We start from the raw sequence: 24,576 nt of genomic DNA on the forward strand, positions 1-24,576 counted from the left end.
TCCTGCCCTGGTCAGAGTGCAACTCATTAGGTACACCAAAGCGACTGATCCAGTTATCCACGAGTGTTTCGGCCACTGTGATAGCTTCTTGATTTGGTATCTGTTCGTCCTCTGGAACAACACGTGAGGCACGTCACATCCTGTCTTTGTTTACACGCATAGATTCCAGATAACACTCGGTGCTGTGTCATCTCGCCGGGGTCACACATAGTGACCTCTACCTGTCACTGTTCATTTGTAACAATATGCATGATGCGAAGGACGTAATCATCTTCTTTTTCGAAGTAACGTCTGCATTATATAAGATAAGATATAATAAGGTTTCAGTTCTAGAGATATGTAAAATAGAAGCTAGCTATATCTACAGACATCATTGTGTACTAAAAAATGTCTAAACACTTAAAATGTCTATTCTTACTTTAAAATAGCAATAAGAAGATTAAAGAGCAGTATGTTGACGATGATGTAATAAATGCCCAGCAGGGGAGGGACATAATATCGACCAGCTTTTGTTGGGCATCTGTCTAGAACAAAGTTATTGTAGACGTCTGGATCATTGGTGCAGGATGTACCTAAACAAAGATTAAATTAAAATAATATATATGAACAAAAAAAAAAAACTAGAGACACAAGACCTTTTGAACTGATTAAGGCGTCGGTAATCTGTTTAATTTAGTGGATACTTTGTTTCCACATTGAAGAAGAAACGTTTCGGTTATTTCAATAATTATTTTAAATAAAATAATCACTAACATTTTATTAGGTACGTACAATCACAAAAAAATGTTTCGAAGCCAAATAATAGTTCCTGTGGAATTAAAAGAAGGACAAGCAAAGAGTAGTAACTGACACCTACACCAAGCTTCAGCGATTTCTAGAATGTAGTATACTACAAAATGAAACTTCGGTTAAAATAAATTTGTATCAGAAACTTTATAATTGTGTTATTTTTATGTCTAGAGCATATCTTTTAATTTTCAATAGATTCTTAGAAAACTTTTGGCCCCCCACTGTTGTAGCGTGAAGCATTGTGAAGTCATAGCTAGTAATTCAATTTTTGCCCTAAGTGTTGTAAATTAATTGCTTGTTATTCAATGTTTACCCTAAGTATTGTGAAGTCATAGCTAGTAATTCAATGTTAACCCTAAGTATTGTGAAGTCATAGCTAGTAATTCAATGTTAACCCTAAGTATTGTGAAGTCATAGCTAGTAATTCAATGTTTACCCTAAGTATTGTGAAGTCATAGCTAGTAATTCAATGTTAACCCTAAGTATTGTAAAGTCAGAGATAGTAATTCAATGTTTACCCTAAGTATTGTAAAGTCAGAGATAGTAATTCAATGTTTACCTTGATCTTCAAGTTCGTTTAAATTAAACTCTCCAAACATCGCCCAAAAAGCTTTTCTCATAACAAAGAAGATTAAATGTGGAGATAATCTTGATTGGGGATACAACACTGACTCTGAGGCGACGGAGTAGGCAAAACAAATGACCATCACGATGATAATGAATTGGAGCAAAGTTTTCAACTAAAGAAAACAAATAAATACACAATTATTATGTTTATTTTTTTAGATACTTTTCAGTCAATTCTAATTATTAAATCAATTATTAAAATAATCTAAGAAATAATTATAAAATGTTTTAAGCATATGACAGTTGAAATTTTTTATTATATTTGTTTATTGATTCCTGTATTGTGCAAAATAAATGTTTGCAAAATTTTAGCTTTAGAGTTTGGGAAGTAACAAGGACGCTTCACGAGAGTGTCATGTGGCCAGCACAAAGACGAACCGCATTTACTTTACCGAACTAACGTCAGGTACCCATTAGGGCTGGGTGGACTTAGAGGCGCCCTAAGGTCACCAGCAGCGCTATACCAGCAGGATTCGAACCCCGGACCCCGGTTTAGTAGTTATGTGTTTTACCGCTCAACCACCACGTGTCACAGCCTCGTTTGAGATTACTGTGAAATCAAGTGATTTTGTAATCACTTAATCATCCATCTCGTGCTCTTTTCACGGGAAAGCTATTGGTCTGAAACTGACCATGAAGTGAAAACGGTGGTTGTTACTTGGGTCCTTGTAGAGTAAGGACAAGGATATTTTCAACATGAATATGTATGTTGTAAAGAACTATGAGTTTATTCTGAACTTGAAGTTGTAACTATAGTTGTGATATTATTATTATTTGAGTGTACATTGTGCATTTGCGTCTGGTTCAGCCAAGTTATTTATTCAATAAATCTATTGTCTAGTGACAAGTGAGTTACTAAAAGTTTTCTAATATCTGTTGTGCTACACAAGTTTCAAGCTCTACACGGCATTCGCGTTGACTAAGTAAAGTGCGGGGGTTTTCAACCTTTTAAGCTCGGCGACCCCTTTTTACAATCCCCCACTCTGCTGCGACCCCCACCACGCACACACACACAACAATAGAGACATAAACTAAACAATCCATTTCTTCGATAGTATATGGCGAGCCCTGGCAAATCGTCAATCGACCCCTAAGGGGTTCGCGACCCACAGGTTGAGAACCACTTTAGTAAAGAAACACTTAGAGATGAATTACTCGTTCATAAACCCAAGAGATGTTACACCACGCCTCCTGTTTCAATGTGATAGATGTACATTTGTATGTTTTCCTATTGTAATATATCGGGGACGATAATATGTCCAAATTATTGTCTAATTTACATTTGTATTAGTTACTGCGTTACTAAGTGCATTACAAACCATTCGTATGATCATGAGCAACAGCGGCCCCAAGAACTTGATGGTGTAACAGAGTTCTAAGGCTGAGACAGTAAATGCCATAAAGTCCACACTAAACGCGGCTCTTGCCCAGTTCATCATGTTGCTGCTGGAAGGGTTGAGATAAGCAAAGAGTCGAAGTAACCAAGCAAGCAAGAAGAGTAGTATAGCAAAAGCCTCCAGCCAAGCGAATACGTTCAAATCTACAGGTCCTCGAATCAAATTGATTTCATTCCTCAATATCTAGAAATAAACAAATATATTTTTAGTACATAATAAGTATTTTTTTTAATCCATGATTCTGCTTTTTAGTTTTTGTTTTTGTTGTATTTCAATTAATTGTGTTGTGTTACACCTGCAACTAATAGTTTCATCTTTTGTACTTTGATGAAAACACGGACAATTTAGAAATGTATTTTTGCGAAACAAATTTTTTTGCTATAAGAAAATATGTTTTAAACTATCTTTTACGCCCTTTTCAAACATTTCATCGCATTAGTTTTGTTTCTAATAACTCGAAATTGTTTCTCATCTTCAGATATATTCTTGATTTTTTCTTGGTTTATTCTTGGTTAATTCTTGGTATATTCTTAATTTATTCTTGATTTATTATTGGTTTATTCTTGATTTATTCTTGGTTTATTCTTGGTTTATTATTGCTTTATTATGGGACTGCAATGGTTGCACACAAAAAAAAACCAACCTCAACTATTATTTATCTATGATTTCTTGTTCTGCTGATAATTTAATAGTTATAACCCGGCCCCATCAGATAATCCAGTTGTGTACTTTCTTGTCCACAATATTAGACTAGTTAAAATTACAATCTTTTGGAGAAAACAAGAGTTCCTTCTTAAAATGAACTTTCATGTCCATCTGTGTCTGCTGTGAATGCTGCACCTGAGTTTGGTTAGTCACGTCAAACACTGCCCTCGTTCTTCGTCTTCGGAATAGAAAACATTGCCATCATTGTTATACTTTAATTCATCTTAATTATCTAATGAAACGGTTTCATCTGGCTTTATTTGATTTTCGCCATTTAATGTCTTAGATTTACTACTGGTTTTCGAATAGGTGATATGGTCAGCTGATATGGTCAGCTCAAGAAGAAAGAAAGAATTGCCATAATTCAGATACTTAGTGACGTTAATCGCTAGGACCTTTAACTGTTTCTCTCCGTAATTATTATTTTTTTGGTTCCGGTGGAATTAGTTATGTGTGCTTCACTACCATGTTATAATTAAACCTTCAATACCTTCAATAAATGTTATATTAGGTATATAATTATAGAATAATGCATGCTCTGTTTATATAAAACAAAAATTAAAGTTTATAAAACCAAATTTGGTTGGTGTTGTAAGTTAGGAGAGAAAGAGTTAACACAAGAACATGGAAACGCTTTAGTGTTGAGGGGCAGACAGTCTGTTTTGATAGACCTAAGAACACACACTGACTGAAGAAAACATGAGTGGAAGTTAAAGGTTCATGCCCCGCTCCATGAGCTGGTAGCTGCAAGATGAGAGGAAGTTAAAGGTTCATGCCCCGCTCCATGAGCTGGTAGCTGCAAGATGAGAGGAAGTTAAAGGTTCATGCCCCGCTCCACGAGCTGGTAGCTGCAAGATGAGAGGAAGTTAAAGGTTCATGCCCCGCTCCATGAGCTGGTAGCTGCAAGATGAGAGGAAGTTAAAGGTTCATGCCCCGCTCCATGAGCTGGTAGCTGCAAGATGAGAGGAAGTTAAAGGTTCATGCCCCGCTCCATGAGCTGGTAGCTGCAAGATGAGAGGAAGTTAAAGGTTCATGCCCCGCTCCACGAGCTGGTAGCTGCAAGATGAGAGGAAGTTAAAGGTTCATGCCCCGCTCCATGAGCTGGTAGCTGCAAGATGAGAGGAAGTTAAAGGTTCATGCCCCGCTCCATGAGCTGGTAGCTGCAAGATGAGAGGAAGTTAAAGGTTCATGCCCCGCTCCATGAGCTGGTAGCTGCAAGATGAGAGGAAGTTAAAGGTTCATGCCCCGCTCCACGAGCTGGTAGCTGCAAGATGAGTGGAAGTTAAAGGTTCATGCCCCGCTCCATGAGCTGGTAGCTGCAAGATGAGAGAAAGTTAAAGGTTCATGCCCCGCTCCATGAGCTGGTAGCTGCAAGATGAGAGGAAGTTAAAGGTTCATGCCCCGCTCCATGAGCTGGTAGCTGCAAGATGAGAGGAAGTTAAAGGTTCATGCCCCGCTCCATGAGCTGGTAGCTGCAAGATGAGAGAAAGTTAAAGGTTCATGCCCCGCTCCATGAGCTGGTAGCTGCAAGATGAGAGGAAGTTAAAGGTTCATGCCCCGCTCCATGAGCTGGTAGCTGCAAGATGAGAGGAAGTTAAAGGTTCATGCCCCGCTCCATGAGCTGGTAGCTGCAAGATGAGAGGAAGTTAAAGGTTCATGCCCCGCTCCACGAGCTGGTAGCTGCAAGATGAGAGAAAGTTAAAGGTTCATGCCCCGCTCCATGAGCTGGTAGCTGCAAGATGAGTGGAAGTTAAAGGTTCATGCCCCGCTCCATGAGCTGGTAGCTGCAAGATGAGAGAAAGTTAAAGGTTCATACCCCGCTCCACGAGCTGGTAGCTGCAAGATGAGCTTTTAGATGGACGACTGGAAATGAACTCTTTTTGAACAGAAGATAATATTAAACGTTTCATAGTCAAAATAGTTCACCTATGGTACCTCAATGTCATGTAGTGAGTTTTATGACTACACAGCGTGAAAATGTAAATAGCTAATATGGTTTGACCGGAAGTAAAGTCATAGGAGAGATCGAAAGTTTTAGTTAATGACAATCATCCTACAAATTAATGACATGATAATTATCATAATATTAGTGATAGGTCATAATGAAAGCTGAACGAAAAGCCACTTGTTAAACATAACACCGCTCTGACCAGATAGATCACAACTTAAGATCTATGTCTAAGCGTGATAAAGTTAATTTTGCAGACCTTTGTCTATCTGCCAAAGTCTACAAGGAGATCTCAAAGTTTGATAGTTCCAACATCAATGTATTACTTCAACACGGACGTTCAGAAAAAAATGTCGACTAGAAGAGGACAAAAACGCCAATACAAAAACCAACAGAACTATGTCGAGCGTTCATTGCCAACTGTCGCTCTTACAGTTTCACGAGGCAGTCAATGTACGCGGAGAAGAGACTAAGAAACTTCAGCAAATGCTTAAAATAAAGATTTAATCTTATCTTCTTATGAATTTCAGACCGTACTTTACAAGAGAAGGTATTACTGTTCAGAGCGTATGTGTTCAACTAGCAGTGGTTTTTAATTTAAAGTGCTTTATATTTTTAATGTAATTGTTCAGATTAACTATATTTGATAATACAAAGATATTTGGATTAGAACATGTACCTGATTTATTTGTTCTGCGGCCATACTGGCAACCCAAAGCAGAAGTAACCATTCCGACCAATGGAATCGCTCTACCTCCAACACACAGATAAGGAAGATGGCATATATAAATAGGAAAACAAAAAAGCTTGTCTGAAACGAAGCCAAAAAGAAAATATCATAAGCAGAACAAATTATTTTATTTTAGCTATGCTTATATAATTACATTCTACTTAAAAAAAGGGATAAAGTGAAAAATAATCTTTCAAAAAGGCTAATAACATATTATAAAATGTATTATTTGAAACATGCACAATATTATTGGTTAGTTAGCTTATTAGTTAGTTTTAATCTAATATATATATATATATATATATATATATATATATATATATAGAGAGAGAGAGAGAGAGAGAGAGAGAGAGAGCTCTCAGTCAATACATGGAACCAGTGTCTGGCTTGAAAAAAACAACAACTATATCACTTACATATCGAAACATAAAAATGACTGAAGGAGAGAGCCACTCTCTGAGCTTGTCTTTTCTGTTGATTAATTTTGGAAGAAAAAAAAAAGTAAAATAAATAAGCTGTATTGAAAAATCGTAGCTGATGGAAGGACAATGAATTTGTAAAGCAGTCTCCAAAGCATTTCAAGTAATAGTTTGTATACTTTATTTTGAGTGTATCTATAATAAAATGTACTGACTCTTTCAATATTAATATAATATTTATAGACTAGAAATAAATTAATGAAAAATGTAATAGTGTCGTGGTGGCAGATGACTTTGTTGTCTTGTGTTTACTAGTTTTGTGCGTTCCTTCAGAAATAAAGTTTATTGCCCAAATTGACTGAAAGGAGAATAAATCAATACAAAGTGTGTATGACACGATCCAAAGAGTGAATCATTAGAGTGGAAGTGTTCATTGTAATAGTGCATGGGAAGAATCATTGCTGCAAAGGGGACTACCTACATTTAGATGAAAACATTTTAGTTTTTGTTTTGTTTACATTTGCAAAATGTTTTAACTGCTGTGTTGAAGTAGCTTTGATAATCATATGGTATTAATTGGACATTTAATAGTTGCATTAAACATAATTCACCTGGCTTCGTTCTCTTTACTTGATGTATCTCGCGTGTTCGCTTTTGTTTCTGTATTGGCCTTGAAGTTATTCTCTTTATTTTCTACTTTGATTAAGTTTTCACTTGCTTTAGTTTCTACACTGACACTTGGTATGGTCGTTTCGTCAATATCTTTTGGCTTCTGTATTTCATTCATTTTATTGGTTTCTTTTCCTTCCTCTGGATTATTATTGTAACATATTGTATAGTTAATACATATATTTAAGATATATAATGACATGGACATAAAATATTGTATAATTAGACCTTAAGGTGAAAATTATTCTTATATGAAGAGATTTAGTGTTAATGTGATACAAGTTAAAGTAGACATTGCATAAATGTGACTGTGCTTACTATGTAAAGTTTAATCTAAAGATTTGATTTGTATTATTTATTGACGAATTATTTGTAAAAACATGACTTTTTTTAATTGCTCATTCTTAGCTAAATGCACGTGTTGAAATGTGAGTTTGTGAGTCCAAATAAATAATAATATAAAGTCATCAGAATAACATAAATAGTGTGTGGGAAATATTTTTGATGGATTTTCGTTTATTTTTGTTAGCGTGGTCATAGGCTTTATGTTTTATTATCTTCATCTCCCTTGGTTATAGTCAAGACTTTAGTATCCTCGCTGGTTATTGACTTGTTTAAAAAATTAACTACTGAATATTAGGTTACTTGGAAGTTGTACCTGTTAGGGTAGCTCCATTGTTTAATGATTGGAAGTTGTACCTGTTAGGGTAGCTCCATTGATTAATGATTGGAAGTTGTACCTGTTAGGGTAGCTCCATTGTTTAATGATTGGAAGTTGTACCTGTTAGGGTAGCTCCATTGTTTAATGATTGGAAGTTGTACCTGTTAGGGTAGCTCCATTGTTTAATGATTGGAAGTTGTACCTGTTAGGGTAGCTCCATTGTTTAATGATTGGAAGTTGTACCTGTTAGGGTAGCTCCATTGTTTAATGATTGGAAGTTGTACCTGTTAGGGTAGCTCCATTGTTTAATGATTGGAAGTTGTACCTGTTAGGGTAGCTCCATTGTTTAATGATTGGAAGTTGTACCTGTTAGGGTAGCTCCATTGTTTAATGATTGGAAGTTGTACCTGTTAGGGTAGCTCCATTGTTTAATGATTGGAAGTTGTACCTGTTAGGGTAGCTCCATTGTTTAATGATTGGAAGTTGTACCTGTTAGGGTAGCTCCATTGTTTAATGATTGGAAGTTGTACCTGTTAGGGTAGCTCCATTGTTTAATGATTGGAAGTTGTACCTGTTAGGGTAGCTCCATTGTTTAATGATTGGAAGTTGTACCTGTTAGGGTAGCTCCATTGTTTAATGATTGGAAGTTGTACCTGTTAGGGTAGCTCCATTGTTTAATGATTGGAAGTTTTACCTGTTAGGGTAGCTCCATTGTTTAATGATTGGAAGTTTTACCTGTTAGGGTAGCTCCATTGTTTAATGATTGGAAGTTGTACCTGTTAGGGTAGCTCCATTGTTTAATGATTTACTTGATTCTTTTCTTACATTGGATACAGGTTTGTTTGTTAAGTTTGATCCATTGTTGAAAGTTTTATTTGATTGTATCGCTCCATTGGTTAATAGTTGACTTGTCTGAATCGCTCCATTGGTTAATAGTTTATCTGCTTCAGTTGCTCCATTGGCTAATAGTTTATCTGCTTCAGTAGCTCCTTTGACTAATTGTTTACTTGCTTGGATCGACCCATTTGCTAATGGCTTATTTGTTTCCGTCGCTCTGTTGGTAAACTGTTTAGTTTCCTCAATTCCCCCCATCTTTTTTATTTTATTCTGGAAGAAAAAGTTACATTTATTATTTATTACATTTAATAATACTGTTACTAACAAAGCTGTACAAAGTAACAGATAGAGGTCACCATGCATGACCCCGGCGGCTGGTATGAAAACGTCAGCGTGTGTAAAGAAAGTAAACGAAAGTTATTCTTTCGAGATATAGTCACGTGGTCTTCCGAAATAAGAAAATCAACAGACGATGTATGTTTATGCTAAATTCTAGAAGCTTCTTGAAAACCTTAAAACACAAGAAAGAGAATGAGCAACAAGTCCACACTGCTTAGTAAAGCGGGATACGACTCCATAAAACCGAGTAGAATGTAGTACGGATATTGTATTGTCTTTTTCCCTATTTGCAAACTCTGATAAGTTGCTAGAATTTATAGTAAATAAATTTATATCATAATAAATTGGAATTGTCAGACTCAATACTTTGATGTTATTAAAACAATAGCATACATCAAAAACGGACAATAGCTTTAAAATCTAGACTTTTTTCAAACAAGAACGCTAAAATACTGTCACAATCGTATAATAACAACACACCTTAAATGGCTACAACTAATGAAGCAAGTTGAACTGACTTTAACGAAATATCCAAAAATCTTGGGATAGATAATCAAATAAAAAATTAAGAGGACCCACAATCTGTTACTTACAAGACAATGTATAATCTGGTTTTGAACTCTTAGTAAAAATACATTAGAATGCGTAATACTATAAGAATACATACATTTAACAAGGTTTACATCGTGAGGCAAAAATTCCTCAGTGTTCTTACCGTGTAACCTTCGCATTAAAAAGGAATTTTGCGTGCCTAATCTATATCCCATGTAGTCACGTCTACTGAGTCCAAACATTTGCACGGTGACCATCTAGTTCAAATGCATGACAAAGCTGGACTAAAGCGCCTTACTACCATTTTACTATGACGGTGTAATGTTTTAGATCGAACGCCCTTGTCTATCCATGTCCCTCAATGCACTCTTAGAGTAGGCTGAATTACATGTCACTTCCTCTTTCTAAACTCATAGAATTATTGTACATTTTTTTTAAAAACGGTTTTAGTGAGCACTTGTGACTGCAATTATAAGACTCTTATAAGAACTAATATGCGAATCTATGAATGAAGATTGATTTATAAATGAAGCCTGTAAAAACGTACTTTCTCTTAAGTTTATTTTTATGTAAAAGTGGTGTACTTTTATACAAAATCTGCAAGAATTGTTAATTTAAAAATTAAATGGTTAACTTTTGGAAAAGAACAAAAGTTGCAGTTGCATCAAACTGTAAAAGGTCTTAAATATCATGGTGTCCCATTTTCTCTCTCTCTTCTAGTTATTGAGATCTAAACGGGACGGATGGAAGGACAGACAGACCACACAAAACTTTAAGCGGCTATTCTCCTTTCGGGGGCCACTAAAAAAAATCATCTAAAGCCATATAGACAAACAATGATATTTTTCCCTTTAATCTTAAAGTATAACACTCGGATACCTCTTCTTCGTTCTTGTGTGTTCCTGTGTACCAAGTTCTTTCGTTCAGTATTTTACAAGCTGGATGAGATAAAAATGTTATGTTGCCATGTTTTAGAGCTAGCTGGATACAGTTAATGTATCCCCAGAGCTTCATTTCACAGCCTAGTAAGTAAATAGTGTTGTCAGGATCTTGCTTGTAAGTTCTGTCCAGTGTACCAATAGAGTACTCTTTATATATACTAGAAATACAAGAGACTTACAAGTTAAGAAATATATATATATATATATTTTATTTTGTTTACATACAAACTGATAGTACTTAGTATTTAAACCCTTAGATTGTACAGTGAAATAGGGCTGTCTTTGCGTCCGAAGAATAATAAGGAGTGCAGTATTTCCCGTAGCTACAAAGCCACAGCTGCAACCTACATATTTTTCCAAATCTAGCGCATGCAAAGCCATTGTCAGCATGTGTTTGGTTTGGATTTTCTTTTCACCGTCTACGTCTGTCATTGGCAGTGGATTTTTTGTCACACATGCCCGATGCGAGTGACTCTAACTGTCACGTTCTGAAGCCGCCTGCAACCAGGTGATCTCTTTTAAGTCATTTAAAACAAGTTGACGCCTAAGCTGGTCTTTAAAGTGTTTCCGTGGGGCACCCCTGTTACGTCGACCCCCCATTCAGCTCACCAAAAAACTACTTCTTTTGGCATACGCTCGTCCCCAATACGGGTTACGTGCCCAGCCGAGTGCAACTGTCGGACCATAAGAAGTCCCTCCATACTGTTTATAACGGCGTTCTCAAGGACATCGCTGTTTGTAGTGCGGCCTTGCCACCGTATTTCCATGATGGAGCGAAAGCACGACTGGTAAAAGTGCTCAAGTTTTTTTTAGTTTCTTTCTGTATAATATTGTTAGAACCCTATTGGCGTCGCGAGAGGATTAACTGTAGGTTCAGTTGACACACGTGAAATCAGGCAAATCACTCAGGTCTATGGCTGTCGATGGACAGTACTACATGCACACAAATATGACCCGTGTTATGGTCATGTGATCGAAAGCCAGCGTGTAACAGAGACAGAGAGTGTGTAAGAAAGAGGCAGTTCAAGACCGGACAGCAAGGAGACCGAGACTGTTAGTCGGCCATGAAGTCGGTCATGGTTGAGTCCTCAAGTGTTATGTACTAGTACAGGAAGAGATATAGAGTTTTGTACGGTGATGTACAAATGTAACATTTTAAATGTTGATATGTTGTCATTAGTTTAGTATTGGCTGTTATCTACTTTTTCACTCATTACTAAAGTACCAGATTAACCAGTGCTCTTGTTGTCAAATTCTTCATGTGTTGTGTGTTTTGCAGTATTTACAGAAAGCCTGTTTAGGAGAGAGAGTATCTTAACAATATTCATGTCTCACATTCTTAATAGAAGAATAGACAGAGCCACCGCTTGTTAAATTTTATTTTTTGAAGGCTATGGTAGCAATTTATTCAGCTAAACTCTCAACTGGAGGCGTCCAAAAGCATAACTGGCCCTTGCAAGACGGTAGCCCTTAGGGACCTGTTAAATGTTGTCGTATAAGAGGCTTATCTACTATATTTTTGGCAAGGGAATTTTACTATTCGTTACGTAGTATCGTAACATGATACTTTTTAATGCCCCCTGACTTATATTTGTCCTATGAATTATAGTATTAATGTTTCCCACTCCCCTCACTCCATTAAGGGTTTTACTCGTTTTAACATTTGATTTGTTCTAAAGGTAAGTCTATTTGCAAAAATCTGGTTTCAAAAACAAAGACTTTCTTGGATTTATTTTCACAGACCGATTACTAATGTCAAAGTATAAAGACTTTTATAACCTACGAAATTATACAAGCCTTGTCACCAAATTAGTCTTAACTGGTTTAAAGTCAACTATTATTTATAATTTACTAATTATGGAATATTATTTTGGCGACACAATAAAAGAATGTAGATTAAAATCGAAAACAATTTAGATAATTTACAATCATCTAATGTTTTTCACTAATTCTTACCTCATCCTACCTCATCCAGCCAGATTGATTTTGATCGTTAGCCTGCAGCCCCATTATCATTCACGAATATGTCCCTTAATTACAATCACTTAACTCTCTTTAAAAAAAAATGTTTTTAGTGATTTTTGAACTAAAATGTGAATGACAGTAATTCGCTCTGATTTTACATTTGTAAATATCCCGTTTATTTTTCTTTAGTAGAAGAGAAAGAGAAATAAATATTAAGAAATATTGTGGGGATACAATGGAACCTAATGAGAACCTTTAAAAAAATAATAATAAAATTGAGATTTGGAGAAAGAAACTAGACATTATGGAGGACGCCATATTAAAAGATTATTGTTACCAACTTAAATTTGTTTAAAAAAAAAAATTAAAAAATGTGCTTATTATAATAAAAATTCACTAATCAATACTTCTGTTTTCTGTGCAAAGGATATACATAAAAGTTTGTTTTGAATGGGTCTGCCTCCATGTCTCGATGTGCAGTGATTTATGACTTACTTCATGTACTTGAGCAACGTCTCTCTATGCTCTTCACTTGTGGACTCTTTTCTTATTGCTTTTAAAAGACCAAACGCAAATAGAGCTGCACCTGTGGATGACTTTAATCAAAGATGGTACATTATTAAGACTAGATTAAGGTGAACATTTGTTCATAGTTATTTATTTCACACTATGCATAGCCTAGAATATTTGAAATCTGCTTGTCTTAGACTTGTACATAAAGTAAAATTTACAGAACACCTTTTCAGAGCTTGCGATCTATGGTCTTCCGTTTTTTTAACCCAGGTAAACTAGTAAAATTAAATGTGGTCATTAAACCGCACTTGCTCTTCTTGACTTAATTTCTTGTACCCATTTGTTTTGGGTTGAAAAAAGGTTTAGCGCACATTCATAATTTTCGCATTCTCAATGCGCTTTGATCTTATCACTTGTCAGGAACAGTTTGGAAATGGGAGTGGCAAGAGAATAGGGTATTAGTGAACGTCACCGTGATCGCTTTAAAAATGCAAAAAATAACGTGTTTACTCAGTGCTCAAGATTCCTTATGAGGACTAATTCAACTTATATCCCCACATATTTAATTAACTAATTGTTGTTTTTTTAATTGATAATTGTTTTGGCATATACAAGAAAAACTTTGCACAATTTAAATTTGATCCGAGATTGGGTCTGGTAGAAATAACGTTTACAAATTTTTGACAAGACAGACAAAGCGAATTAATATAAGCTTTGTAATTTTGACAATTCAAAAGCTCGCAGTCAGAGTCGCTCAAATTTATCACAGCATTAATTATTATTATTCATTATTTATTTATTTTATTTTAATTTTTTCCCCGTCCTATCCCCAATTTCTCCACCCGACCCACCCTTTCCACTCAGGCTAGACTTAGTCCACAACCTTGGTACAACTAGACCAAGACTTTCATTTATCTGCCCTTGATCGGGGAAAGGTAAACACACATTCTCTTTGATCGTACCGGCCGGATGTCTGACGGGCGCAGTTGACACCACCTTGTGTGGAATGCAAGTCACACTCCCCCCCCCTTCTACCACGCCTCTCTTTGATCTAGGAGACCACGCGGACCCACACGCCAATTGACCTTTCCAAGGTGCGACTCCCATCTCAAGTTTAATTCACCCACGTGTAAAATAATTCTAAGCATAGAACATTTCCTATTCCCGCCCGCATTTTCCAGGCCTATATAAAGTAGATCCAAATCAAATCAGACCCTCTTATTTCCCATTGTCGTTGAGCAATCGAGTCTGGACTATATCATTTATTTTTACTCCTAGAGGAATACCTGGTGGTAAGCCGAACTTAATCACAAGTTCCACTTAATTACTTTGTGCATATTTCTCACTGGAGGTTACCATGTGTATTCTATTATTTTATTTACATTAATTAGTGCATTGTGTATTTCTCACTGTCGTAAGTAGAAAACATAAACATGTCTTATGTATGTATTATGTATTGCATTAATCTATTAATGCTCAATTGATCGTTGATGCAACCATGTATTTATCTGTACATCTTATTTTATTTCCTTTATCTCGGCTGATCGCCTTGATAATTTTACTAGCGCACAAATACTGCGCGTAGAAAAGACATATGAATTATCTCCCATTTACTCATTTTACTCTAACGAGAGTTGCGCCCCTTGAATGCACACCCTCTCCATTCAAGCGCGCTCCATTGTTCTCGATCGACGGTCGTATGTAAACAAACCATCTTGGTCACTGACCACCGCCCATTTCACTTCCCCCCCCCTTCTTTCTCTATCCACCTGTGTTGTTTATTTGAGATTATTATTTCCCCTTCTATGTACATTTTATATTATTACTTTCCCTTTTATGTACATTTCTATATTGCTACTATCAGCCATCTATTTTCCCATATCCCATTGTCATCATCTCCCCTTTGTGCTCTAAAGCAATTTTACCAATCTGACGAATGCACCTCAGTCGAGGGCATCGATAAGATGCATAAGAGACATGTCCTAACTTGTCTTTATTTATCCGCAGCCTCCCTCAGGTGTCTGCCTATTGCCTATTTATCTATTGGATTTATCGACCTTACTGCCTAATTGCTGTTTAGTGTCTACTCGACGCTACTCAACTCTACTACTTGGCGCTATCGGCCTTGCCCGCCTATTCGACAGCCCACCTGTCAACTTATTAGGTGCGACGTCGAGGGCATCGATAAAATGCATAAGAGACATGTCCTAACTTGTCTTTATTTATCCGCAGCCTCCCTCAGGTGTCTGCCTATTGCCTATTTATCTATTGGATTTATCGACCTCAGGTGTCTGCTTATTTGCTGTTCAGTGTCTACTCGACACCACTAAACTACTTACCTGCCTTTGTGCTTAGTGCTATTCAGCGCTGCACTTGCCTATTCATCGGATCACTTGCCACTTGCTATTGAGTATCCTCTACTGCCTACGTGGATCTACTCAACTATACTACTTGGCGCTATCGGCTTGGCCGCCTATAGACTTAGATCTGTGCGAGACGTCATAGCTACGCCAAAACCTCTGCAACTCACTGGACTTATCCTGTCAACTACGCTGCCCAACTCAGATCCGCTCTGCCCGCAGTACACTTGTGCCCACGGTAGCCGGCCACCCGCCCTACTGTGCCCACTACAGATATCAGAACTTTGGATTGAAACTCCACAAGAACTGAATCACCAGCGTCCCTCTATCCGCTAGAGCGCCACCTTCAGCTGCAGAACCTCAAGCCAGGATCACATCCAGCTGCGACATCAACAGGACAACCAGCTAAGTCAGAGGACAATGTGACATACTCTCTTATTAAGTGCAACAGTGATTATTCACTAGAGATAGATGCAAACCCTCCCCCTTTTTATTCTTTTATGTAAATATTTATGTAAATAAACATCTTCATTTTAACTTTGTATCTATCTTTCATTGCTTGTCTCGTTGCGTGCCTGCTTCCGATTTATATGCTGACGGGTTGGTGTGTGATAGCTTCAAAAATAATCATCCCTTAGACATTAAACGCGCCAAACACACGTCACTTTCCCCAACCTGTCACAGTAATAAATCTTTGAATAAAAAGAAAAATTGTTTTTTTACTTTCACTTTGCTCCATATGATGGTGGACAACTCCAAGTGGTGAAACATCAGCGACACTATAAAGTGCAGGGCTAATTGTTTGTCCTCAAAACTTTCTTCTATTTTATATTTGTCTGCCTCCCTAGAGCCCTCTTTGTCTAGTTCTTCTGTAGATCTCTTGAATTCATTCTCTTTTGTCATTGGCTTTAAGTTTATTTCTTGTGACTTCTCCTCTTTCTCAGTTTTACCTTAAAATTATATTGAAATGATCTTAATGCGAGTATAGTCTTTGTCCTGCATGCACACAATGTATTTTAGAATGTTTTCAATTGTAGAAACGGAGCAAAACTTACAGAGCTCTCTTAAATAGATCCTCACTTTCTCACTAGTGTTCAGGTTAGTGACTCGACATATAATGTCAAGTAATTCATTGTCTTCTTGACTTGACACATTGATCAACGTTACCTTTAAAATTCGTAATGACAAAATATAAGAGATTGAGAAAAAAAAAGTGAATGAATTTATATATGCTTTAGCTTAATATTAAATGAGCTATATACATCAACGCGTTTAATGTCCTTATTTTATTCATTGATTTGATACAGTAGAATAATTAGAAATTTCAACCTTGGGGCGAAAATAGTTTATAATTTTATTGTTTTGTTATTATTGTTGGTGTCCATCGAGAATCTCTATGTGAAATAGAGAATATGACATCCCTGAAAAATTCCTCCAGATTCTACGACACCTATATAGTCAATCTAGTTGCTGCATCAAAACAAAAGAAGGAACAAGCGAGTTTTTTTTTAGCATTGAGACAGGTGTGAGACAGAGGTGCACTTCACTGGCACAAAGACTTAGACAAATAGACTAATTAAAAAAAGCATCGCATATCCCTCAAATAGAGCTTTTTCATGAAAACACTCTCAATTCTTAAGGACAACCTGCACCCATTAAACCACTGTTACATTAGATCTGAACGAAGTGTTTGTCTCCTTTCAATTAGGACTAAAAAAGAAAGTTTTAAAAACTCTTTTATCCCACTTTCGGTCAGATTGACACATTGACACATCTGTCGTCATCGAGAAGTACACAGAAGTCAAATTCACAAAGCGCTGGTTGTGAATGTGTATGTTTTTCGTGTGTGAAAGTTGTTCGAATTTTTCATCTATACTGTTATTGTACAGTAGTTACGCTGATGTTGTCAATTGTAGTCAAACTGAATTTCCATTTGATTGGATCAATAAAAATATCTTATCTTATCTCCCTTCCTCTTGCTCCTAGCCATCGACTACATAATAAGGAGAGCAATGAACCAGACTGCCTTTGGTATTCCATGACGTGAACAAAATCGAATGACGACTTGGACTTCACTGGCGACGTTTCACTACCCAAGTCGACAAGAAATTACGGAGAGCCTAGAAAGAGAGGCAACCAAAGTTGGTCTCCCAATAAACTTGGATAAGACTAAAATTGTGCGAGTGGAATATAAGGCAAAGGTTGCACCCATCAGACTTGGTGAGTCAGAGCTTAAAGAGTTAGAAAAGTTCACATACTTTGGCAGCATCATAACAAACGATTGGAATGCCTACAATGATGTAGCGTTCCGAATTTGCAATGCCTTGGGCTTTTTTTTTTGTCAAACCAAGCTATTGTATGTGAGACAAAAATACACCTACCTAACACAATCGTTATCCCAACAACTATGTGTCAGGGGGAGGTATGGCGAGAATGAATATGTTACTTTGATATTTTGGAATGATAGTTATATCCCTTTGTTTTAGTACTCCTAGTTTACAAATGTGAATAGTGTCTCACTAGTTATGAACTGAATGATTTAGTCTTCGTTGAATGTGCGAGAGAGTGTGTTAGTTAGTGAGGTCTTGTTCCCGGTCCAGGAAGGTTGGATAGTTGCTTCCTAGACTGCTGTTGAAATATGTACATTTCATGAAGCTGATGGTCTGGTGTATCGTGTATTAAATATTTATTGAAGTTGATGTCATTATTTGTGCTCTTATTAAAGTATTAAAATATCATTGTTATTTCATGGAAAGTATTATAGTTATTCATGGAGTTGAAATTTATCAATAATAAATAATTGTAATTAAATAATCAAGCAACCCCCTAACGATCCTAAGGAGCCAAGCATAGATATGAACCCTGACACTATGCATGTAAAACATGTAAGTCATCTTTCAAAATTGAAAAAAATAAGTAAATGTGACGCATGTCCTCTGAGAAAATGAATAACGCATACCAACAGTTCAGATGACACGGAGGCAATTACAAGAGAAACGCAAACAGGGACATCTTCGAATAACTTGGCGTCACAATTTCATGGGGGACCTCAGTGCAGTAGACACCAAGTGGGAAGAGACTTCAGATATTGCCATGAGAGATCTTTGTGGATACATTTTTCGCCCAATGCGCCTAACGCCGCGGGACGATCTATATCTTAGTAATTATTTAACTGTAATAATATTTCTTAAGAAATATGTTCTTATAGTTGTGACAATTAAATTAGTAATTAACAATTTCTTAACAACTAATTTCAAAATCATCTTATACAATTGTATGTAAGTATTATGTATATAATAGCCAAGAAAAGAGTGGATATATTACGGAAACCTTTCCATGACCTCTAAGAAGCAAGGCAGGGAATCGTTGATGAATTGTATTCCTAGATTTGCACATAATTACCTTTGCTGATGATTCTGAATCTTCTTCCTTCGATGGCTTTACTTTTGATTTTAGAGCAAATGTCATGAGGGTTTTGGCGAGTACCTTACACAAAAAGAAATTCTAAAGCTAATAAAACTGATTAATCAACAACAAAGAATAATCTGGATTACAGCTACTTGAACTAATCCAAACGGAATCACGTGACTTTGAGATATCATGTTTTATTTAATAACTATAAACAAAAGATGGACTTTGGTAGTTGCTAATATTAAAAACTTGACAATATTTAATAAAAAAATGGTCATCATCATAAGAAAACATTGTTTTTAACATATTTAGTCTTTTAATTAATGAACATATTAGACTGCAATTTAAATTCTCTTTACTCTTTCCTGAAATGTATTTTTAGAAATTAAGTTTGTCTTTCTCTTTAATCTGTCTACTCTATAGGGACACAACATAAACTTTACTTAATTGAATAATTTGCGTAGCAGTTGTTTTGTCAGATATGATTAGGAAATAAGAAAGCATAATACACAGAACTATCACACAAAGTCGTGTTTGGATTTTGAATAAGTAAACTATTGATTGCTAGATAAAAGTGTCAGTACTACATACGTTTATTGTTTGCCAAGGTAAAGTTGAAAACAATACATACAAACTTGATCAAGACTAGATCTACAAACAAAAACGTTGTTTCAAGGAGCTCTAATTAAATGAGCATGTATTACACTTGGAAACAGTTTTTGTTAGATCCAGATATTAATACCATAACTTGAAATACAAATTCGTATGTAAGAGTATCACAACATGCCCCACTCCTATTTAAATCAAACAAAGCTTGTTGTGTTAAATAGTTGTTGCCAAACGAAGATATTCATAAGAAATAAATTATGAATATTATTTTGTTATATATGTTGTCATCTATTTAATATAAGGAAAAAACTAAATATTCAGAAATATAAAAAAAAAACTAATTACAGAAAAAACTATATTTCTCTTTTCTTGGCCTGTTTGTTCATCCACTTGAAATGCTTCCCTTTTGATTTCCTGTGTTTTATTTGTGTGAAAATAAAAACTTATTAACACGTCGTTTAAAAAAAAAAAAAGAACTTAGCATATGAAAGCAATTTGTAACAAATGCAATAAAAATGTACAACTGTTGATTGATGCTCGGTCGTTAGTTTATAGCTCCAAACAGCTAATACAACTAAACAATGTAGGCGTACACATTTTTTTTTTGTGAAATAACATTCAAATAAACTTAAAGAACAGACTTCTTTTTTTAAAAAAAATTGAATATGCTATGTAATTATCACTATACTTAGACTAGAAATGCACATTGTTTCTGTGTCACGTCTCTCGGTGGAATTCCTTCCTTCTAGCACAAATGTGAATTATATTAACATCCATTATGAAAGAGATACTTTTAGAAAACAAGTGGACAAAGACTGTCCAATATAAAAGCTTAATGTGTTCGGATTCGATAAATGTGAATTATCAATTTACATTTCCATTCTTTGACTTAAAGGTCACTGAACAAAGCGTTCTCTTGTGCAACTTTTCATTTTTTGTAGCCAAGTTAAGCTTTTAACAATTCCTCCAATTAGCTTAAGTCTAATCATGGCCAAAGATGTGTGAAATCCAAAGACTGGATGGGAGTGTCGAAATCGGATTTAAGAATTTACTACAAATTGGACAGTTAATATTTATCTGTATGAAAAGAAAATTCTTGGACATGCATTGAACACTTTCGTTTCATCGTTATAATTTTATACAATAAAATAATCTTAAAATTAATTTGGATTACATTTGGATTACATTTGGATTACATTTGGATTACATTTGGATTACATTTGGATTACAGCTTGCGGGTAGTCCCGCTATCGACTGCAATGTTTTTTCTTTATATTTTGTATCTGAACATTTGGCACAACGTATTATGTGGAAATGGAGGCGCGGTGGCTGAGCGGTAAAGCGCTTGGCTTCCGAACCGGAGGTTGGGGTTTGTACCTGTTTAAGAATGGGATTTTTAATTTCATAATCTTTGGGCGCCCCTGAGTCAACCCAGATATAATGACATTAGTTGGAGAAAAGTTAAGGCGATTGGTCATTGCGCAGGGCCACGTGACACCCTTGTTAACCGTAGGCCACAGAAACAGATAGCATCATCTGTCCTTTAGAGGATAATTTTATTTGACGTAGAACTCATTATCTTAATGGTAAATAGAAACATGTTATTCTATAGAACTCATTATCTTAATGGTAAAAAGAAACATGTTATTCTATAGAGCTCATTATCTTCATGGTAAATAGAAACATGTTATTCTATAGAACTCATTATCTTCATGGTAAATAGAAACATGTTATTCTATAGAACTCATTAACTTAATGGTAAATAGAAACATGTTATTCTATAGAGCTCACTGGTAGGATTTCTTATAATAAAAATGCAGTTCAATAAATAATAGAATGACACGTTAGAGATCATAATTATATTTGTAAAGGAGAAATTTAAAACCAAACTATGGACGCCAAACCGTTACTTCTGCTAATCTACTTACCAAGAGAAATTCGCCTAAGACTTCATTCAGAAGTTTCTCATTGATGCCTTCACGAAGCATGTAACGCAAAAAGTCAAAACGCTTTAGTCGAAGAACACTTAGCAAAATTCCTTTGCAATCTTTCTCAGCTTGTCTCCGCCCCTGCCAATACAGTATAGATAATCTAATTTGTTTGTATCGTATATGGATAAAAAAGTTATCTTTCCTTAAAATAATCTATTAGTGTAGTGGTTTCATAAATTACCGAACTTGTGGCGCGTTTCTCTTGTATTGATTGCTTTGATTCTTTTTCATTGCACTTTAAATCATAATCTGTCATTTTCTGCAAAGATGTTTAGGACTTTGAAAAGTAAATAAATAATTAGTAATCAAAGTACTTTATAAATACAATTAATGAGCTATATTGGGGCTTGAAAAGACGAATTGCATTTAGTTTACAGATACAAATGACACAAATAGACAATTGTAAAAACCTGATGAATGACAAGTCGTGAGAGTTGCCCTAGCTGTAAGGCGACATTTAATTTGTTGAGGGAAACACACAGTTGAAGAAACATTTGGTCGTCTGCTTGAAATCTATTGGTATCTATATAGATTTTAAGAGTTGGCAACATTATATTGATATATAAAATTATATAGAAGAGTGAATGAATTGATAGATAGAGCGATAGATAGATCTATCTATCTATCTATCTATCTATCTATCTATCTATCTATCTATCTATCTATCTATCTATCTATCTATCTATCTATCTATCTATCTATCTATCTATCTATCTATGCATACATACATACATACACTGATAGACAGACAGACATACATACAAAATGTTAATCCAAAATTGAATAGACTAACAAAAAATATACAGAAATATAGGCTAGAACAGGAAAAGAAGCGCCCCTTATAGAGAGTTTCTAAATTATTGTGTGCACTGCTCGTGAGGATGTAAGCAAGACTAGACGACTCTAGTCTCATCAGCCATTCTATTCCTATTGAGAGTTGTACTCTGTGGCTTCATTTCTAGCATGGCGTAGAGAAGGACTATCTCATTTTTTTATCCTTTGAATCTCAAACAGTGAAAACTTTATAAAACGTATAATCTATAATTATCAACTTAATGAAGAAGTTAGTACATAGGATCTTTTAGGGGCAATCAGTCAATGAATATATTCTATTTCTCTCTTTATCTCTTCTCTCTTCATGCCTGTGGTCAACTCTGTAGAAAAGTTCAAGGATTTCTCCTGGGCGAGTCTCTCTTTACATCGCCACGTCTTGCTCATCCCCTTGGCATCTGCTTACAAATCTCGTGGTCATCTATTCCATTCACTCTCCCTCATTCCTTTGGTCTTCAAGGTGAGGTGAGGTATTTACTTCAATGGGAAGCTGCAGTGTTCTTTGCCATGGAGATGTTGTCTGGCCATTGGATAACTAGAATCCTCCTAAGGGAGGTTCTGAATATCTCTTATTCTAATTAATATTCTCTCGTCATTGCTCAGAATGGCTTTCGACAAAGCTCTTTTAGATACTCTCATTAAAGCTTAACTTAAAAAAAAATCACTTACGTTTTAAGGACTTCAGTATGACTTCTGCGATCTTTTCACTTTTCATTCGTTTGCTAATGTTTAGTGTCTGCAAATTGCTGCATTGGAGCAAAAAAAAAAAACGAAGTAGATGATTCACTAGGAAAACTCAAAGCGTATCAATAAGTAAGTAAAAGTAATTTTCTCTTTCAGACATTGCGACCTAATGGGGCAGATGATGTTAAGGTCATCTGTTTCTGTGGCCCACGGTTAACAAGGTTGTCATGTAGCCATCACAACGACCAACCGCCTTTACATTTTCCCCAACTAATGTCAGGTACCCATTAGAGCTGGGTGAACTCAGAGGCAGCCTGAAGATCACGAAATTAAAAATGCTATTCTTCACCAGGAATAGAACCCGAAACCACTGGTTAAGAAGCCGACCTCTACCACTCTATTCCTATTGAGAGTTGCACTCTGTGGCTTAATTTCTAGCATGGCGTAGAGAAGGACTATCTCACGTTTTTATCCTTTGAATCTCGAAGAGCGAAAACTTTATAAAACATATAATCTATAATTATCAACTTAATGAAGTAGTTAGCACATAGGATCTTTTAGAGGCAATCAGTCACCGCGTCTCCTAAGCCTTTCAATATTGCTTCAACAAATATATGCATACCAAGGTAAACGTTTGAAAATAGAATACTAAAAACGTGAAATGTCTTGTAGACTTTTTTGTCCTTGAATAGAAGACATTTTAAGAAAATTTGGAAACTAATCATATTTCAACATATTTTTTTTTTACATAAGAGAACTTTCCCCTAAATGAACATATTTGGTGAAATTGAAGAACTAATTTTTTTTTTCAGTTGGGATTTGGAAAAAAAACAAGTTTGTGCGTGTGTACAGTGTTTTTTTGTATTCTTTTAAATATGTACAGAAAAAAGGTTAATATCTATATTATAGATGTTTTATTTATAAGGAATATAATTATTTACTCTCTCTGTCTCTCCCGTATTCCGTAAAACTTAATGTAAACTAAAGCCTATTAAAATGCATGCATGACTTATAAAACATGGGCAGCACTTGAAACCTCGCACACGAATTTTGCAACGTCTCTAGTGATTTTCCTAGAAATGGGATGTGTATATTTGAAACCTACAGTAAGCACACACTTCTAAATAGTGACAATTACCTTACTCGCTCTCTTTTCTTGGTTACTTCAGAGAGGTTAGTAATGTATTCCCCAGAACCCTTGAAAATAAAAATGCACACGAATTGAAAATCTATGACAGATGTACAATTATATCTTTTTATTAAAGATATGTAAATACATATAGATGACGGATAGATAGATAGATAGATAGATAGATAGATAGATAGATAGATAGATAGATAGATAGATAGATAGAGATAGATAGATAGATAGATAGATAGATAGATAGATAGATAGATAGATAGATAGATAGATAGATAGATAGATAGATAGATAGATAGATAGATAAGATGACATAGATAGATAGATAGATAGATAGATAGATAGATAGATAGATAGATAGATAGATAGATAGATGAATGGATAGATAGATAGATAGATAGATAGATTGATAGATAAGATAGATAAGATCGATAATATAGATTGATAATATAGATCG

The 24,576-nt window shown here is 35.5% G+C and overlaps 1 protein-coding gene across 4 annotated transcripts in view; it reads right to left on the reverse strand.

The window, feature by feature from the left end:
- Positions 1–24,576, reverse strand: part of LOC106058724 (transient receptor potential channel-like) — a 57,823-nt gene that overhangs the window by 12,693 nt on the left and 20,554 nt on the right. For all 4 annotated transcript variants that reach the window (XR_008773840.1, XM_056005039.1, XM_056005038.1 and 1 more), the window contains 18 exons: positions 24,117–24,175; positions 22,964–23,040; positions 21,874–21,986; positions 21,645–21,722; positions 21,401–21,541; positions 19,818–19,886; positions 18,855–18,938; positions 16,508–16,619; positions 16,176–16,402; positions 13,075–13,175; positions 10,553–10,772; positions 8,722–9,052; positions 7,227–7,425; positions 6,613–6,667; positions 6,146–6,277; positions 2,736–2,996; positions 1,349–1,529; positions 419–572 (listed from right to left, as the gene is read on the reverse strand). Coding sequence is in view for 3 of the 4 variants with exons in the window: in XM_056005039.1 (XP_055861014.1) it covers positions 419–572; positions 1,349–1,529; positions 2,736–2,996; positions 6,146–6,277; positions 6,613–6,667; positions 7,227–7,425; positions 8,722–9,052; positions 10,553–10,772; positions 13,075–13,175; positions 16,176–16,402; positions 16,508–16,619; positions 18,855–18,938; positions 19,818–19,886; positions 21,401–21,541; positions 21,645–21,722; positions 21,874–21,986; positions 22,964–23,040; positions 24,117–24,175 (2,594 nt within the window). In the remaining variant the exon portion in view is untranslated. The remainder of the gene's footprint in view (positions 1–418; positions 573–1,348; positions 1,530–2,735; positions 2,997–6,145; positions 6,278–6,612; positions 6,668–7,226; positions 7,426–8,721; positions 9,053–10,552; positions 10,773–13,074; positions 13,176–16,175; positions 16,403–16,507; positions 16,620–18,854; positions 18,939–19,817; positions 19,887–21,400; positions 21,542–21,644; positions 21,723–21,873; positions 21,987–22,963; positions 23,041–24,116; positions 24,176–24,576) is intronic.

Source organism: Biomphalaria glabrata, chromosome 11 (genome assembly GCF_947242115.1).
Source record: "Biomphalaria glabrata chromosome 11, xgBioGlab47.1, whole genome shotgun sequence".
NCBI classification, from domain to species: domain Eukaryota; kingdom Metazoa; phylum Mollusca; class Gastropoda; family Planorbidae; genus Biomphalaria; species Biomphalaria glabrata.